General features: G+C 32.5%; 3 protein-coding genes across 3 annotated transcripts; all 3 read right to left on the reverse strand.

The window, feature by feature from the left end:
• Positions 5,178-6,090, reverse strand: LOC18610765 (chaperone protein dnaJ 11, chloroplastic). Its single transcript, XM_007046627.2, has one exon. The coding sequence runs from the start codon at positions 6,046-6,048 to the stop codon at positions 5,554-5,556; it is 495 nt and encodes a 164-aa protein (XP_007046689.2). The 5' UTR covers positions 6,049-6,090; the 3' UTR covers positions 5,178-5,553.
• On the reverse strand, positions 13,565-14,486 carry LOC18610766 (E3 ubiquitin-protein ligase RHA2A). The gene has a single exon (XM_018121172.1). The coding sequence runs from the start codon at positions 14,255-14,257 to the stop codon at positions 13,643-13,645; it is 615 nt and encodes a 204-aa protein (XP_017976661.1). The 5' UTR covers positions 14,258-14,486; the 3' UTR covers positions 13,565-13,642.
• LOC18610767 (DNA-(apurinic or apyrimidinic site) lyase 2) lies at positions 15,054-18,572 on the reverse strand. The gene is made up of 10 exons (XM_007046629.2): positions 18,352-18,572; positions 18,155-18,266; positions 17,860-18,075; positions 17,690-17,775; positions 17,484-17,599; positions 17,281-17,361; positions 16,883-17,083; positions 16,465-16,613; positions 15,628-16,337; positions 15,054-15,523 (listed from the first exon to the last, which is right to left on the reverse strand). The coding sequence occupies exons 1-10, from the start codon at positions 18,457-18,459 to the stop codon at positions 15,452-15,454; spliced, it is 1,851 nt and encodes a 616-aa protein (XP_007046691.2). The 5' UTR covers positions 18,460-18,572; the 3' UTR covers positions 15,054-15,451.

Raw genomic sequence — 18,747 nt, forward strand, 5'->3', positions numbered from 1 at the left:
GCAAAGACCCACCTCAGCTCAGTAAAACTCAAATTCCATTCATAAACCATACTTTTTCATGCACCTTTGCCATGATGGGTTGCATTTAAGAATGAGTTTATGGAAGCAGAGTCAAAACCCACAAATCAGATCCCATCTGCTTAGATTTTAAAGCCTCCATGCTTGTTTTATATTTTGTTCAAACTCCAGTCTTTGAGTTCCAACTTCCAACTATAGAAAGAACTGAAAACAGAGTACGAATCCTTTTTGGGAAGCAGCCATTCACTTGCTTGCGCTACTATGCAATAATGGATACTGATGCAGCAATAATGCAGCAGCCAAGTCCCTAGGCCAGCACATCAATGTTTTCGACAGGGCTTTGCGATGTACCACCATCCTTGGTCCAAAGCTAGCTGTGGGTCATTCTTCTTTGAACTTAAGCTCCACGGTTGATTTCTGGCATGGCATCCTCTACATCTATCCGATGCTACTGCTCAGAACACCATGGAGCAAGGATTTTAACGGCTTTCCATTTAGGTACACTTCTCAGTTGAAGAAGAAAGCTCCCCTGGCCCAATCATTAGGCCCATTATTCATAGCTTAATTATTCTCACAACCCCATGTTCTAGAAGCTAGAATCTAGAATGTAGATTCTTGGGAGGAAGCTGTCTCTTTCTCTCCTGCCGCCCAGCTTGAATCGGAGTACAAACAAACAATTGTTTATAGATCATGTGCGCACTCACTTTTAATTAGTTATTATCAAATCTAATTAATTAAGATGATAGCACAAAGCACTTTCATGCCTGCCATGAACTCGAAAAGTGAGGGTTTGTTTACGCAATATGGGTGTTTATAATTTAATTTTGATATTAAGACTTCAGGATTTTTATATATATATAAAGATTATAAACTTTTTAATAAGAATTAATAGGTCCATCTCAATCTGCACAATTCATATGGAAAAATCATCTCCTTTTTTTTATTAAAAAATCTTAAAAAAATTTTCCGCAAGTTGAACCTAAAGTTTATCCATTTCGTAGATTACAAAATCTGAATTAAACAAAATAAATGGAGGGTAAAACACTAATTAATTAATACGAAAAATCGAATTATAAATTCAATAAACTATATCAAATAATTGCTCAATGGATAGTAATATTCTGTATTTAAATTATATTAAATTTTAAATCAATTCCACTATCAAATCAAGACAGTAATCTATCTAATTTAATATATGTTTATTCTTAATACTCATGTGATACTGAAATGATGTTGATGTAAATGGTAAAAATGTCATGTACATATATGTGTCATCATACTACATCAACATGCTATGTTATTATCTATTATGATATGTTAACATGTTATATCGACACTATGTGATATAGAATAATAAGTGACATTTTGACTGAAGACGATGAATCAAGTAATTTGACTCAAAATAAAAATATAAGTACTTAATTAAACGTAATAAAAAATAAAAATTTATTTAAATTTTTATAAATAATTTAAAGTTTTTTTTAGATATCATACCTTATTTAATAACTCTATCATTTTCAACTACAAAAAAGAAATAAATAATATATTTAAAGTATATCTATGAATCGGTATCTAACAACTCTAAGAAAAATAATAATAAAAACAATTTATGATTGTCAGAGACAAACCAATAATTGAGCAAGACATATTTGTATATGAACAATAAAAGAATAATAATTATATGATTAATTAGTATAAAAATGTTGGTTAACATTTTTCGATTAAAGTCTATGATGATTAATTAAATTTATACTTAATATAAGAGTATATGTTATCTTAAAACGTCTAGAAGGTATTGATGAATAGTCACTGTCCTTTGTAGGAAGAATATTCCACGAAGGAATAGCAATTCGTCTCCCATCACAATCAAGGGTTTCGGTCCACAACCATTACCTTTGATCATGAAAGCTTTCATGGAAGGATTAGGATGGTGGCCTCCACGTAACATGGACATTAATTAGAGAGAATTGGGTTAAGTCAAATTTTAGGCACCAAAAGTTTTTGGTTCAATCATTTAATGATCTTATAATCAAGGTTGCGATATAATTGTTAATTAGTATAATATTTAAAAAATATTTAAATTATTTTAAAAAGTTTTTATTTTTTTGTTACATTTAATCAAGTATTTATACTTTTGTTTCGAATCAAATAAGTTCTTATAACATGTGATATTTACGTGACATGATAATATGACATAATTGATTATGACGTAATATATTGATATATTATAATTAATAATAATATGATATGTTAATGTAAATGATGACATGATCATGTAATATTTTTCATCATTCAAGTCAACTCCACGTTAGTGACCTATAAGTATTAAATGACAAATAATATTTTGATTAATAATAATTAATTTATTATTAATTATTATGGCTTATTTGACTTAAAATAAAAATATAAGAACTTGTTTGAGCACAACAAAAGAATAAAAAATTATTTGAATTTTCATGAATATTTTAAGAGTTTTTTCGAGTATTATCTTTTAGTAATTATCAAAAAAAAAAAACCTACTAACAAATAATTTGTAATTAAAGATTGTACGCATGCAAACCTACATATATATTTAAAGAAACAAAACAAAAAAAAAATTACCCAAACATTAAATAAAAGAATAATCAAGATGATGAAGAATCTAATCATATAATTAAGTGATAAGTCAAATGGTAGCAATGCTTCTAGATGAGTTGGGGGCAGCAACTCAGCCAAGAACTTATACCACCAAAATTTAATTTATATTTATACAAAATGTAAAATTTAACCACCAATTGAAAAATCAATATATATTTTAAATAGCAAAACCACTTAAAAACTTTCTTAATTTTTCTGGTTGAGGAAGCAGTCGTGGTGGACAGTTGGATTAAGTTTTCTATCAAACAGGTAGCCTTTTACATCTTAATTATATGAAAATGATTTAAGCTTTTTTTTTTTTTGGAAAGCAATATCACATTACTAGAAAATTGGTCGCATGAGGATTACGATGGATTTGTCACCTTTCATTTTTATTAAGTTATTTAGTTTTATTGAGAAATAATTCCCTCCTTTGTAACAGGTATAGAGTCAGTTAACTGTTCAAAGCGATGTAGGAAGTGTTCCCTGTGGACTGAAGATACTGCTTCTGCAAGGCATGAAGGGTAAAAATTTCAACCTACGAACTATTTGAATCATGGGAATTAGGTATTGAGAAACTTGGGATGACAAAATCTTTACTCATTTAATGTCATTCATACAAAAAGGGTGAGGTTTACGAACTTCAATTGGCCAGCTTCAAGCACCGTCGGCAAAAGAAACCAACCCATTGCCCAAAATTTCAACAATCTTGACCCTTTCAAAATTTGTGTGAGAATTGAGATCAACATGATTATCTCCCTTTGATCAGATTGTAATTCCAGGGTTTGGAGGCAGTCCTTCCAGGCTAGCGTGACAGCAAGTTGTCACGATCACAAAACAAGCATGGATGGACTTTTGTCTGTCTTGCTTTAATCTGACAAAAGGCGAACTTTGTATAGGATTTTCCTTCTGTTTACTTGGAGCAGCGGACTCTGTCTCTGTCTCTCTCTCTCTCTCGACCATCCCTTGATTGGTATGTTTGAAAGTTTGAGCACGGATTGTTGCAGGATGTCACTCTTTCGATTAGAATTTACTAGTGACAATAGGGAATTTGAATCGGAGGACCCCCATAATGGTGAAAAATCAAATCTCATTCATTCACTGCAGTAGTATTTAATTGGAGAAAAAAGAAACTAATTTGTTGACTCTCCTCTTTCCGATAGAAGACAAATATAGTAAACAAAGAAACTAAATTGTAAACAACATGAATTAGAGTATTTGATTTATTAATTAATATATTATTTTTTATATAAAAAATAAAATTCGAATTTTTTTTCTTTCAATTACAAAAAAATATTATATACAAGAACTTGGACAGAATAGAAACTCTGGGAACCTTTCCTTGACATTTCAGCTCTCAGAATTTGTCCAGATTCCCTCATTTTCTCCAAAAAAATAAAAAAAAAACTAATCAAATCCACAGAAAGAAGCAAAGGATGATAAGAATTGGTCAGTTTGAGTGTGATTCAGGGTCCAATTGCTTGTCAAAATTAACTGGCATATGAATCAAAACAAAAGGTTCTAGAGCATAAATCAAGCAACAAAATTATTCTTCCATGTCAGACACGCAAACCCATTACACTTTGTATGGAAATAGTTGGGTTTGCTTTTTTTCCAAGGTGATGGTCCCTTTTGGCTCGTCGTTTTCCATCCCCATACAAATTCAAGAGTGAAAAGCTTTCTCTCTCTTTTTTTTTCTTTGCGCCTGCAATTGACTTCTTGCATGAACTCAATAGGGACTGTGTATTATCTTCTAAGAGACAGTTATCATGTTTATCCTCATTTTTTTTAGTTGAAGAACAGAAATTCGAATCTTATTTTTTAAATAAAAAATTATATACTAATTAATAAATTAAATGTTCAAATAATCCAAACAAATAATAGATTTTGAAACAGAAATTACTCAATCTCAGTTATCTTTTATGACATGTTAGGCACCCCTTTCAAAAATAATGTTACGTGCTTGTTAAACATATGATTACTATCCTATTCATAATCAAAGTCTTAATTCATTAATAAAAAATTAATTATATGTTTTTCTAATAGTAAATGATTTTATTGGAAATTAATTGAGAGGTAACAATAAGACAAATTTGGTCATGAAAGTCTACGTTTGATTCCTTGAATTAGGTAATTTTCTTATAGATAAAAAAAAATGCTCCCCGATAATAAAGACTTTTCTGGTTTCCTTATCAAAAGTTACTACAAAGAATGTTCCCTTAATACTGGAAAAGTGATGTGAAATGGTTCCATTTGCATACTTTTGTTATCCATTTATTTATTTTTTTAACATTAATTAAATTATTCATTGAGACCCTTCGAACTTAAAACGTTTTCATGATTAGCATAATTTTCTCACATAATACGATAATTAAAGAGAAATTTTGTTTTTAACTTCACTAATTTCATCCGGCATAATCTTAATTAGTGAAGGTTTCGTATAATTAATATTTTTGTTTTTTTATTATAACAAAAATAAAAATGTTAATAAAATGGAATATTAACAAAAAAGGAAATTACTAAAAATTGCCATAACAACAACATATTTTAAAAGTTTTTGCTATGAAAATTTTTTTCCCAATTTTCCATAGATTTTTCATTTACAACTCAAAATGAAAAGACTTTCATCACATGATTAAGTAGTTACATAGCTAATATTCTTTTGTAATTGTGATTATGGTAAACTGTAAAAGTACAAGGGAATTCATATTTTCTCAGAGTTGGCCTTTTGTGCATCGGCTAACCGCAACAAGGCGGAAAAAAAAAGAGCGGAGCTCTTACGTGGCACAATCAACGCCGCTGATCGTTTTCTTTTCCGTTAGTGAATCAGTTTTCTTTTTGCTGTACAGATTATGGAAATTAAAAACCGTCGAGTTCAGCTTCCGACTAGGTAGCGTGATTCGGAAAGAGTCGACTCGTTTACCAGCACTGATCGGTCTCCCAACTCCTCCCCCTGTATCCGGAAAACCTAGAAGCGGAAGTCAACGGCCGTTGGCGTCTCCAGTTAAGCTTACTATCATAAACGGCTCGTTTCTCGGGGTCCGATAAGGTACTGTAAGCCGCGTGGATCTTCATGAACTCGTCAGCCGATGAATCTTTCCGATCGATTGCCGCCACGTCCGGATGACAAACTCTCGCCAATCGGCGGTACGCCGCCTTGATTTCCTGGTTCGAAGCACCGACAGAAATCCCTAGCACCTCGTACAGCGACGAGCACGCTGCCATTCCTGGACGACTCAGGTAACCGCTCGTCGAACCTTTCTCTTGTTTCGAAGTGTAAGTGTTGGTCGCGTTTCCAGCGGTGGTGGTGGTGGCTGCGGCAACGATAGGTGCTTGGAATCTGGCGCGGGAAGATGACGGAGGAGAAATTGGAAAAACGGAGGGAGAGGTCGAGAGGGGAAGAGAAAAGAGCATGGTACCAATTCGGTTATCGAGTTTCGAGAAACAATCGGTGGGTTAGGGGGATGATATATAGGCAGAAAAAACTTAAGGAAACTATTAATTTTTAATTTATTGCCTTTTAACCATGGTTAATTGAGTAATAGCCGAATTAGTTCTTATCCAATTCGTGGTGGACGAGTTTGGCTTGTAACTCAGCGAGTGAGCTCTGCAACTTGAGTTTTTGAGCTTTATTTTATTTTTTTTCTTCCTTGGTTTAATAGCTGCTTAGTTATATAAATGTTTTTTTTTAGTTTTTTTTTAAATATCCCTCATATAAGGTGTTTTTAAAAATAATTCTCTTTATAATTTTAATTATTTTTAGTCAAGAGAAATTAATTTTAGACAAAATTATCCTTAATGAAACTAACTCATATGTTTAGGATCTCGTCTCAAATCGATTCATATCCTTTGAGCTTTATTTGTCAAACCATTCATCTATGGAGTATTCCTCACTAGAAAGAAAACTTTTAAGCATTTTGAACATTTTGGAATAGTTTTTGATACACAAAAAAAAACTTTTAAGCATTTTAAACATTTTTAAGTATTTTAGAGTGATTTTTTTAATACATGAAAAAAAAACTTTTAGCATTTTTCACCAATTAGGCATATTAGTTGATTATGCTGTTAATTGAAATATGGTTTATTGTTTGAAGTTGTTAATTTTATTAAATGAAATTCAATAATTTTTGTGGTCTTTAGGCATTGCGTAATCAGTTTTTAGGCATTCGTTGACTTAGCATTGCCTAAAATCAATCATACAATACTTAAAGATCAGTTATGCAATACCTAAAACCAGTCACATGATGCCTAAAAATTAAAGATGTAATGATTAAGTCACGTAATATCTAAAAACTACTATCGCAATAGCTAAAACTCAGTGATACAATACTTAAAAACCAATAATATAATACTTAATAACTAATTGATTTGCTTACTCGCAGCCAAGTTTAAGTTGTCAAAGTCATACAGAATTCTAATTTACAAATATATCTAATTAATTTCAACTCCTTAATGTTGGAGTTCTATGAATAAACCAATAACCCAAAAACCTTAAACATATACCTTGATGTTATCTCTACTATTTAAAATGACAGGATAGATAGTATTTGACAAGAAAAAAAAATCGAGATTTAATTTTAAATTTTTTTTTTTGGATTGCTAGATAGAAAAAACTAAAATAATTTTAATTTGTTTGAAATTGTTGTTAAGCCATGCCAAAAATTGACTAAAAATAGTTAAAATTATAATAAAAGATATTTTTGAATTAGACTTATGAGGAGGGTTATTTTTTATAATTTTATTTTTTTTATAATTGAAAAAAAAAGAGATTTGAATCCTGTTTTTTAGACAAAAGATTATGCACTAAACAGTAAATTAAATACTCAAGTGCTGTTTAATTATATAAATGTTGTCCTTTCAGCAATGCTCAATTTTGATAAAAATATATAACTAATTGGCAATTTTTTAAAATAAAAATTAAAACATTAAATTAGTCTTTGAATTTTTTTATTTTTTAAAATAAATTATTATTATTTTATTATAAAAAATATGTATTTACTCTATAATTTAATTATTCATGGATATGATTTGATGTTAACCGTAAGATATCCCTTTTATCACATGATCTTAAGATGAATGTTGGTTAATCGATATCTAAATACGTAGACGCTGATTTAACTTTTTTGATGTGAAAATTACTTTACGTGAAAATGAGTTGTTTCTAACTCAAAATCGTGGACCAATCATGTAAAGTTGATACTAAAATTTTGGATTGCAAATTAGTCCATGTCAACCTTAATATCAACCCCATGGTCCGGCTTGATCTAGGATCGACTTGAATTTTATAATTTTTTAAAAAATAATAATTAAAACAATAATATTTTATAATCATATATGCATGTAAATAACACTCAAATTGTGTATCAGTTTCTAGAACACAACATAAAATTTCATACATGCACGTTATAATTTATTAATTTTTTAATCCATTATTAAGTTTTATTATTCTTTTATTCTTAACATTTTATTTAGAAATATTTGTAATTTTTTTCATTTATTCATTTATCCTTTGCGATGGTTATAAACATGTTAAATAATGCTTTGACTTATAAAAAAAAATTAAATTAATAAGTGTTTTAAAATTGAAAAACAAATCTATTCATTACTAATTCTGTAACACTAAACTATCATTTCCTGCATTATATCTTATCATTGTATGCTGAATCGTATAAATTAAATAAAGACATAATTAAGGTTCGATTTCATGATTATTGTGCTTCTAATGATTAAGGTTTCAATCTGTCAATAAAAAAATAAAAAATAATAATAATACTAATTAAATTTTCTGTCCCAACATTAATGATCAACTGTTTCTACAGAAAATGCATAATTAACTTAAAATTTTCATTTTGAAGGAATTGTTGCCTTCGTTTACAATTTAATCAAATCATCATAATTTGGTGAACGTGATGGCCTTAGGCTAATCATCAACAACTGCATGTGCCAAACGATGGCTTTTGTTTCCCATTTTTCAAAGACGTGTCAACTCCTAGCTATAGCTATTTCCTAATGTCTAATTTAATATAGAAACAACTTTAGAACTAACATTATATTTTTATTTTAATTAAAAATATTAGCTAGGTAAGTTCAAATGAATAGCTTAGGGTTCACGAAATCTGCTGGACCACAGTGGTTGAGCTTCAATCAACTCCAACCTCCCAATCTTTGTTTGGTCACGGTGCTTAATGGTTGTACGTAAGGTTTCATTCGATTGATAATTTTAGGTTTTTTTTTTTTTTTGTTATTTTGATATTTTATTTTCTTATTTCTTATTTTTTTATTTTTTTTGTTAAAATTAGATAAAAATATCAATCAAATAAAAAACAAAAATATTGAGAGATTGCTCGTCTTTTATTCATCACTTAGTTTCATGTCTAACCATTATAAGTAAGGTTTCAACTAATCAATACTTTTGCTTTTTGTTATTTTGGTGTTCTATTCTTTCTTTTTTTTTTTATTCATTTTATGTCAAAAATTAAAAAAAAAAACAAAATAAAGAGCAAAAATATCAATCAAACATAAAACAAAACTATTGGGAGACGGCTTGCCTTCCGTTCATCATTTAATTTCATGCCTAATCGTCATATGTAAGGTTTCATTTGGTTGATATTTTATTGTCTGCTTTTTATTTATTTTTTACTTTTCCTTTTTCATTTATTTTAGGTCAAAAAATAACAAACAAAAATATTAATCAAACAGAAAACAAAAGTATCAAGAGAGAGCTCGCCTTCAATTCATCACTTAATTTCATGCCTAATCATTATATTTAAGGTTTCGTTTAGTTAATACTTTATCATTAACTTTTTGGTTTTTGTTATTTGGGTATTCTTCTTTTCCCTTTTGTTTTTCCTCTTTCTTTGGCCTTTATAATTATTATAAAAAAATGATAGGAGCATGCAACTACTTGATACATGGCAAACCCACATAGCTTGAGACAAGATTTATTTGTACTTAATTCAAGTAATTAATATAAACTTTAAAAGGTAATGCAAATTATTTGAAAAACTACAAAAACCAATCAATTGAATCTGAATTTTATATACATATATGTGTGTGTCCGACAATTATTGCATTATTCGACTTAATAGCATTTCTCTTTCTTCTTTTCCATCATTACTTTCCTTGATAAAAAAGGGAAGAAAAAAATCTTTTTCTTTTTCATTTTATTTTTTTATTTATTTTTATGTCGACAGAATAAATATGGGGGCCACATTCTGTCCAAATATTGAATAGATGCATTATAGCCCCACAAGCACCTAGCAAAGTTTTTTCAAAAGAAAGAAGATACAACATGACATAGATTTTCTTTGGGATTGAAAGGGTGATATTGCATATGTCTAGAACATAGAAAAAGACAAGTTTGAGTGCTATTGCTTTGTATATCTATATATATGTGTGTGTATGTATTATTATTGCATGGCTGCAGTACTCCTTTCCTTTCCAGCTGAATGGGACTCAGAAAATTTATGGAAAGTGGCCACTCTCTGTTTGGCACCATCCACTCACCTCTCATTACAACCCCACAATGAATCCATCTCTCTTTGTTCTAGATTCTCCATTGATTTTTCTTTGTTGTCCAAAAGAAACCAAAAAGTCGTACAACGTGCTTCGCCATTTTCAATGGCTCTGCTTTTCACGAGAATAAAAGTCATTCACAAAATATTAATAGAAAAAAATAAATTACAAGACATATAGATAGAATTTGCCTGTAACTCTTTATTTTTATTAGAAAGTCACATAATTTGCTTCCCATTTCTCAATAGTCCCCCTATGTTTCTTTAGATTAAAAAATGAGTATTCTATGAAGAAGTTATAAGTCAATGATTAACTAATAAACTAATGCAATTATCATGGTTTCAGTTCCTAGCTCTAGGGGCAACCAAGAGACACACTTTTATATTAGAGAGATGCCCCATTTGGCCATTTGCACATCTTCTTAATCCTTTTCAAGCCAAGGTCACTGCAAATCAATGTGTACTTTGGTGCCCCAATTTGGCAACTTCCCATTGCCCCTGTGACGTGGACAAAACATGTAGCCTGGACACAAATTTTATATAGATATAATGAAAGAATATAACTTGTAAAAGACCTTGGAGGGTTCAGCTAGCCAACTAAGCAAACTTAGGTATACACTGATATCTTCCAGGTTACCAATCAGGTTTTGACAGAAATTCCATCAGACCCAACCTGGTTCTGCGATTGGAAAACATTTCTAGCATCCAGAATTTTACTGGATCATGTCTAAATATTGTGTACTTTCGTTCCCCCAATTTGGCAACTTTCCATTGCCCCCAACGTCTACAAACATGTAAATCTAGTCACAAATTTAATATAGATATATGTTGTTCTGCCTTTTTTTTCTCCTTTTGTTTTCTGGTATTTGTTTATACCAGATGTCTGTTTGCTGTCAAGGGTTGGCCTATGGCCAATCCTTTTCTGTAGTCTCACAGATTTTTAATGAATTCCCACTATACAATGACAGAAAATGACTTGTAAAAGGACCTTGAGGTTCAGCTAGCCAACTAAGCAAAGAATACACTGATTCTGCAATTGGAAAACACTTCCTCTAGCATTCAGAATTTTACTGATATAAGTATATAATTGAGCTTTGGATTCTATGAAAAAGCAAAAAAAAGAAAAATGAATGATAATCATAAGAGCTTGCTGACAGGCTAGAAATGGTTTCATCAATTTGGCAAGAGATTGCTGAAACGTTCGAGTTGAAAATTGTCGCTGGGTCACTGTGGGGTTGATTTGTGCTGTTGCCTAGTAGTTGATGCTGATCTCCATAGACGTGAAACATAGTCTAACGTCGTCATTGGTATCCTAGTGGCTCCATGCCAACCACGAGCAGTCACCCCACTTCGAGTTCTCCCATGATGTAGCATCAGATTAATCCAATCAGAAAGGAAAAGTTAACCTTTCCATGGCAGATTTCAACACCAGCAAATTCGGTTTTTTGGTCTGTCAATTGTTCAGCACTTGAATCAAACATTTCCATTAACCTTCCAATCCCTTCCGTCGAACATGGTTAATTATCTGGGCAACACACTTTCTTTGTTTGTATATATAATACTAATGATGCTTGCTTTAACCTGTCATAAGGCAGCGTCTCAACATGAAATTGCTTGCTAGCCAGGAGCCTTTTCTTAGTGTCTATCCACGCCAGGTCACTTCGGAAAATGATCGGTGAGAATCAACTTGGAAAGTCAATGAACTATCATCAAACGTATTATATATTATTACTATTTAATTATTCCATGTAAACCCACATGAACAAGTTGTAATTATCTAGTCGGCTGTAGACCAAATAATTATTTGCATAATTTGTTTTCAATGATTAAGTTTAGAGAGACGACATATATATATATATGAGTGCTGATAACAACATGATTTTTATATTCATGCATGCATGGGAGCCAAGATTTATTCCTTAAATATATTGTCTTAATTTTCATTATTTCATAAGTAGCTTCACATATTGTTATTCTTGACTAGATTAAAATTTTGGGTATAAAAAATTGATCCAAGTAGTTGAATAAATCAAATCAAACCGAAAGTTTCAATTAATTTATTTTGTCAAAATTGATTAATGTTTGGTCCTAAACCTAAGAACGTTCACAAGGTACGACTCTTGAATATATCATTCTTAATTTCTCTAAGAATATGTTGTCATTTCTATACAATTTTAGACTAACTTTCTTTTACATATCAAAATAAGAGGCTACTATTTAATTATAATCAATTTTTGAAAAAGTATTTTAAGAGTTAAAATTCTTATTGCACACTTTTTTTTTTTATAAAATTTAAAGAACGTGAGAAAGAAAGTTCCTTAATTAGAGCAATTTTAAACACACAAAGCAAAACAGATATGGATATGTATAAGAATTTATTTGTAAAAGACTAAATCACATCAATGTTTTCTCACCCTAATTAATAGAAAATTAAACAGCTCGTGAGTTTTTTTTTGCATGGATAAATACATGTCGCTAATTAAATATATATAAATGTATTGCAAAAAATCTATATATAATCATAGTGTTAAGTATGGAAAATTCATCCTAGAATTATTTTCCAAGCAAATATAGTCAAGAAATTGAAATCAAAATTTGAAAATTCAATTCAACAATAAACTTGGTTGGTTCTTAGAAGAAGAATGATTGTACAAACTACAAATCATCCTGCTTGTAAAGAAAGACCAACAAATAAATAGATAAATGAAAAGGACTTCTCACTTTGCATCTAAATATTTCGATTAGAAGCCCAATCAAATGCATTTTCAACTAAACCCAAGGTCCGGCTTAAGCAAATCATCAGCCCAACTTAGGCTGATTAGCTTCTTTGCCCCATAATAGGGTCCAAAAATCTTTTGCTCGAAATTTTATTAATTGTAAAGAATTAATATTTAAAAATTATTGCTCTAACCTTACAAGTAAAGTATTCGAATTAGTTAAATACTCAAATTTTCAAATCTCTTCATATTTAGGTACTCGATTAATTGATATAAACAAAAAAGATACTTATTTTATAATTAATATATGTAATTTACTAATAAATTAAAGATATTAAAATTAAACAAACATTTAAATTAAAATTCCAATACACTCATAATTAACAGTAAACAAGTTCTAAAATACAATAAATAATGACTTAAATAATTAAATTAGATTTGGTTATCAATTGTCGGGTATCCAAGAGATAATATCTGAAACTAGTAGGTAATACCTTTCCATAACTCGAAACATACAACACAATACTTCTTATCAGAATCAGTCTCAAACCCGAATATAAGGTAAGCGAACTCAGTAATCAGGTCCAGTAAGTCTAAGTGACCCAAAATTGAATATCAAGAAATTAAGAAAATGAAAAAAAAATGCACTGCCGAAGAGCAAATAACAGGAGAAAAATATCAAGCCGCAGTTACAATTAACCAACACTCAATAACAAGATTGTTTTGTTCATATAGCACGCCCTAGATTAATTTTCCACTCCAAGTAATTGAAAAAGTTTAGGTAAAATTGCTGAGCACTGATGGATACAATGCATAGTTACCACCAAGGTTGAAAGCCAGAGATGGAAAAGGATTAGCAATACCATCCCTTTGATTCCTGCCATTGGACCTCGTGGATTGCAGGCAACGCTCGAGAATCTGATCCCTGCAAATGGGACAATGCAAAGATGGAACCTGAAGCCATTCTTCAATGCACTTCTTGTGGAACATGTGCTTACACCTCGGCAAAACACTGACACTGTCTCCATGCACGTAACCTTCCAAGCATATAGCACAGTGTTCTTCAAGCTCCAAGGAATCGTCGTCAGAAAAAGAAGGCTGCGATGACCACAGCGTCGATTCTGCATATACAAGGGCAGGAATGGATGCGAGTTCGTCGTCGATGGATGGTGCTCTTGGGTTAACGTTGGTGGGATTTCTGGAGCGATTTGACAGGTGAAAGCATTTGCAGATTAGCAAAACGATGAGACAAAGACTTATCGTTGCAGCCATGGTTGTGACAACAATGCGATGATTAACAACCACGGTTCTGCAATGGCCATTGCTGGGTGATGGTGTATAATCTCTCAGGAGATGCTTGTGACTCAAACTGAAGTTTGTGGCTGGCTTCATGTGCAATGATGAGGGGGACCCGAGCCCGCTAGAAACTGATGAAGATGATCAACCTGCTGTTACAAGTTACCTGTTTGAGCAAGTGATGAACGTGGGCGAACGTGCGGCTAAGTTGGAAGAATGGTAGCAGTATTCTTTCGAAATTGTAACTCCATGTATGGTAAATGATCTGGTCTTTTCTGTTTCTGGCTCATGTTTGCCATTTGAACTCTATTTATAATGGGATGGTCAATTCAGTGTTTGGTTTATTATAAAAAGTAATAAATAATATTTCCAAATAAAAAATATATTATTTATGTCGATAGGTAAAATAGTCTTTTTATTATGATCCCTTACATAATTTTTTTAATTTTTTCAAAATATTAATTCTATTCTAATAAATCAAATTACATAATATAACTATTTTCTATCTTATTTCCTCTTTATTCTATTAATTTATTATCCAATTAGGATTATGATGTAGCCATTTGAAAATTTGGCTGTATTCGTTGTATATATATACTTGCCATCTTTTCTCTAGATAATTGTTGTCCTTTGGTTGGCATTGATATTGAAAATTAATAAGTTACCATTATTTGATTCAACTATCCTTTCCATCTATGCTCACTTTTTCCTTTAATTTGAGAGAAGAAGAATTCAAACTCTATTCTTTGAGTAAAGAAATTTTTTTATTAAAAAAAAAAAAAGAAATTCGAGCTATAAGTCCCCATCACTCCCATGCATGATCCCATCTCTATCTACATAAAGCCTTTTAGAGTAGGCTTTAGGTAGATATCAAATGCTATGAGCTAAAAGCTGAAAGAAAGGAAAAATGAGTGATTCATGAAGAAAAATTCTCCTCTTTGTTTCATATAATACACTAAAGAGGAAACAAATTACAGATGATTGATCCTATGGTGATACTAGATATGCTGATGCCCTGACATCCTCAACAAGTACAGTGTTAAACCACTTAGAAAAATTGACCCATATGACAATCCGAGATGAACTGACATTCAGCATCCTCATTACCTGTAATATTTACCGGCTTAGGAAGACAATTTGTTAGAGGGCTTTTTGATTAGGATGACTGAAAGAGTTTACTCTCTAGCATGGAAAGAGGCAGAACAAGATTGAGGATACTATAATTTACAAAATGGCAGGGGAAGGACATTTACACATCCTTCAGTCAAACTTGAGATGAAGGATCTACCATCATTTTGGCCGAGATTTCACTGAAGCCCATCTGAAGTAACCACAATTTGCTTCAGGGTTAGAAGAAGGACCCTGCAAGATGCCAAAGAAACAACTCCAATTATTTCATTTATCATGCACCTTTCCTAATGCAAACTGCAACCAGAGTGGTTCATGAAAAGATGGAAAATGCATACCTCAGCTCGAGCACACACATAGAATCTATGACCAAAAGTAGGACCTGGTTTCTTCACTACTCGTGAAACACAAGGTTCTCTATGGCCCTTGCAAAGAGGTATGCTATTCTGCATGAGTTGTTGTATCCTTTGCCACTCCACTAAAGCAACGTTATTCCTCTCCTTCTCCAAATAACAATTCCCATCTTGTGCTTCTTGACCCTGTGAGGATGCACACAATTTCGTGTCATTCTGCTTTGGACTGCTTCCAAGATAATCCATCACAGGAGCTTCCTGGGACTGATCATTAGAATCTACAACACCAGGCTGGTTGGTTGAAGTATCAGTAGTAGAACTGTCAACAGTATTATCTTGGTTTGGAATTTTCTGAAAAAATGATCTCAAGGAGAGCTGTTGACTCTTTCTTGCTCTTTTCTTGGTTTCTTTGTTAGGCATTGAACTGACATATTCTCTGTTGAATGCAATTGAAGTGTTACAAGCAACCTCCTCAGTGAGATCTTCAGACTGCTCATCAACTTGTGGGATGGTATGTTCACAGTCCTCGTCCAATGAACAGCAGGATGTATAGGTTCCAGGTACATTGCAATTTGTGATCGACCTGTTGACACTATGACTGCAACCTCCGACCATGATATTTTCATCAGAAAATGAACTTGATACTAAATGGGATTGGACTTGCTTAGCAGCCTGCCTTCTCTTGAAAACTGACACTGTCCAAGAAAAGAGGTGAAAAAGAGAAAATCTTTGAAAATTTCCAATGCTAAAGAAATGATTCTGAAAGACAGATCTAAACTTTAAATGAGACTAGCATAAAAAAAGAGGAATAGTATCTTGTACCAAGAGTTTGCAGACCATGAATCATGGGCAGATATCTAGCAGCTAAAGATGGAGTGCTATGCTGTGAGACATCAGGAATTTCCACCAAGCTTGTATAAACAGGAGCATGGTCTGAACCTTCTAATTTAATGTTCCACCCTCCTTTCCACCTACATGAGGCAAGACATAAGAAAACACGTGAACAGAATTATCTACATCTTTAGATCATGTAAGATTTGCTACAGAATAACATGGTACAACTGTAAGTTTTTCAAAACAATGAGCAAAACCATCAAAACTTAGATGTTTGATCGTCAGGATGACCATCCAGTAATCTGAAAGGGGGAAATCTAGTTTTCAATTTTGAACCAAGTAGAAAGTACCAGTTCAGTATTGTTTCATTACTCAATTCAACCACAGGGTCGGATCTAACATTTACCTTGGTGCATTTCCAGGTTTCCACCGCTTGTACTCTGTCAAAATGTTGCACTCCTCTACATGGCAGGTTACCAAATTATGTCCGTCAACATCATGCTCCTCATGTAAGCAAGATCCAGCACAGAGAATATGATCAATTCTTGTCCCATAATTGAATTGTTCAGCACCAGTATTTGAAGGCCAACATGTAAATGCTTCCCTTCTGTAAAGATGGAAAAACAAGTAAACAATCAGAACCTTAAAATAAAAAAAGCCTTCATAGCCAGAACTGTTCAAAGACAGAATTAATGCCTATCAGTTAATAACAATGAAAATGGAAGGCAGAACTTCAAATGATGCTATAGGCAGTACATTAGTCAAACAGAATGAAATCAATGTTATAAGGAGAAAGATTTAAACCTGTTGGGATTTTTTGCCCTGAAAACATCAAAGAAATGACCTCCAGATTCCACTAGCATGGATCTAAACCATGTCCTGAACCTATAACACATTCCAACTGAATTAATTACTAAAACAAAAATCGGCTGTAACCTATACTACTGTCTATAGAGCTGCAAAAATGGTAGACTCTGATAAGTTACAAAAACCAGCCAGAAGCTTACTCATTCTTCTCAAAATCTGGTCCTGCATCACAACGATCAATAGCACAAGGAGCTATGTTAAGATCACCAAGAACAAAAATCCTCCTTCCGCGACGCAACAGAGACTCCCATCTTTTCTACAACAAAGACAACCGGTTTTAAACCCCCCATTGCACTAATTTTACACCTTACAAGTGAAATTTTCTTACTGAAACAAATTTCCTTACCTGTAATATCTTTAAAAAATTGAACTTGAATTGAATCCTATCAGCATCATCACTCTCTGCTCGGGGTCCATACAAGTTGAAGAGAACTAACCCAACACAATTAAGCAAGATTAACATAATTAGGCCTTCTTAAAAAACTAATCAAATCAATATTCTTACGTTAAACTAACCAAAATGACCATGATCCGTGATAATACACCGCCCCTCGCTATCAACCTTGAGAAGTTCCTCTCTTGAGAACTCCTCCAGCCCTTCAGCTACGGAAGCCGCCGCTTCGTCTTTTCTAGAACATCCTAGAAGGCCTGTGAACCCTTCCTCTGCTGCAATGGGCAATGCCGCTTCTACGCTCGAGAACGCCGACTTCACACGACAAAATGTAGCCACACCTGAAAATAAACTAAAAAATGAATAAAAAAAGGGGAAATTTCCTTTTTTCTCGTTGAGGTAAGTGACCAAAAAGCTAACCGGAGTACCCAGTTCGGCCTTTATCGGAGGTGCGAGTGCATGAAAAGAAAGACTCGTAGCCATCGGCTATTGCCAAATCGGCCGTTAATTCTTGCCTTCTCAATTTCGTTTCCTAATTCCAGGCAAATAAAATCAGGAAAGTAAAATCATGGAAGTAAATTTTCCTTCGCAAAAAAAGGGGGGGTGGAATTGGGGACCTGGATGCAGATTATATCAGCATCGAAGGAATTGAGCAATTTGGAAAGAGACCCGAACTGTGAGATTCTTTGCCTCAGACCATTGACGTTGTAAGTTACTATCTTCATTTCTTCATAACTAAAAATTTCCCTTTTCGTTTTCTTCTCTGGTTTTGCTCCGACGAGCGAGCGATGAGAGCGAGAGGAAAACGAAAGCAGAGCAGGTGGCAATCGAAGCTCAGTCGGTTTTGTCACTTTGGGTTTTGGGCCTTTGGGTGGGCTTTGGCTGCTAAATTCAGATACGACCTCTTCAGCCAATTGAATTGAAGTCAACGAATCCTACGAAAGTTATGGTGCTCTACGAACCACTTGAAAAATCTGTGTCTTTTTAAGGTTCCTAAAAATATATATCCGACA

The sequence above is a fragment of the Theobroma cacao genome, chromosome 1 (assembly GCF_000208745.1).
Source record: "Theobroma cacao cultivar B97-61/B2 chromosome 1, Criollo_cocoa_genome_V2, whole genome shotgun sequence".
NCBI lineage: Eukaryota > Viridiplantae > Streptophyta > Magnoliopsida > Malvales > Malvaceae > Theobroma > Theobroma cacao.

Bases quoted from the DNA above. Each gene is read 5' to 3' on its own strand.
- LOC18610765 (XM_007046627.2), bottom strand. From the start codon at position 6,048: ATGCTCTTTTCTCTTCCCCTCTCGACCTCTCCCTCCGTTTTTCCAATT.
- LOC18610766 (XM_018121172.1), bottom strand. From the start codon at position 14,257: ATGAAGCCAGCCACAAACTTCAGTTTGAGTCACAAGCATCTCCTGAGA.
- LOC18610767 (XM_007046629.2), bottom strand. From the start codon at position 18,459: ATGAAGATAGTAACTTACAACGTCAATGGTCTGAGGCAAAGAATCTCA. The intron at 17,776-17,859 runs GTTAGTTTAACG...GTGTTGGGTTAG, and splicing joins CACGGATCATGGTCATTTTG to TTCTCTTCAACTTGTATGGA. The intron at 17,362-17,483 runs GTAAGCTTCTGG...AATGTGTTATAG, and splicing joins CCAGATTTTGAGAAGAATGA to GTTCAGGACATGGTTTAGAT.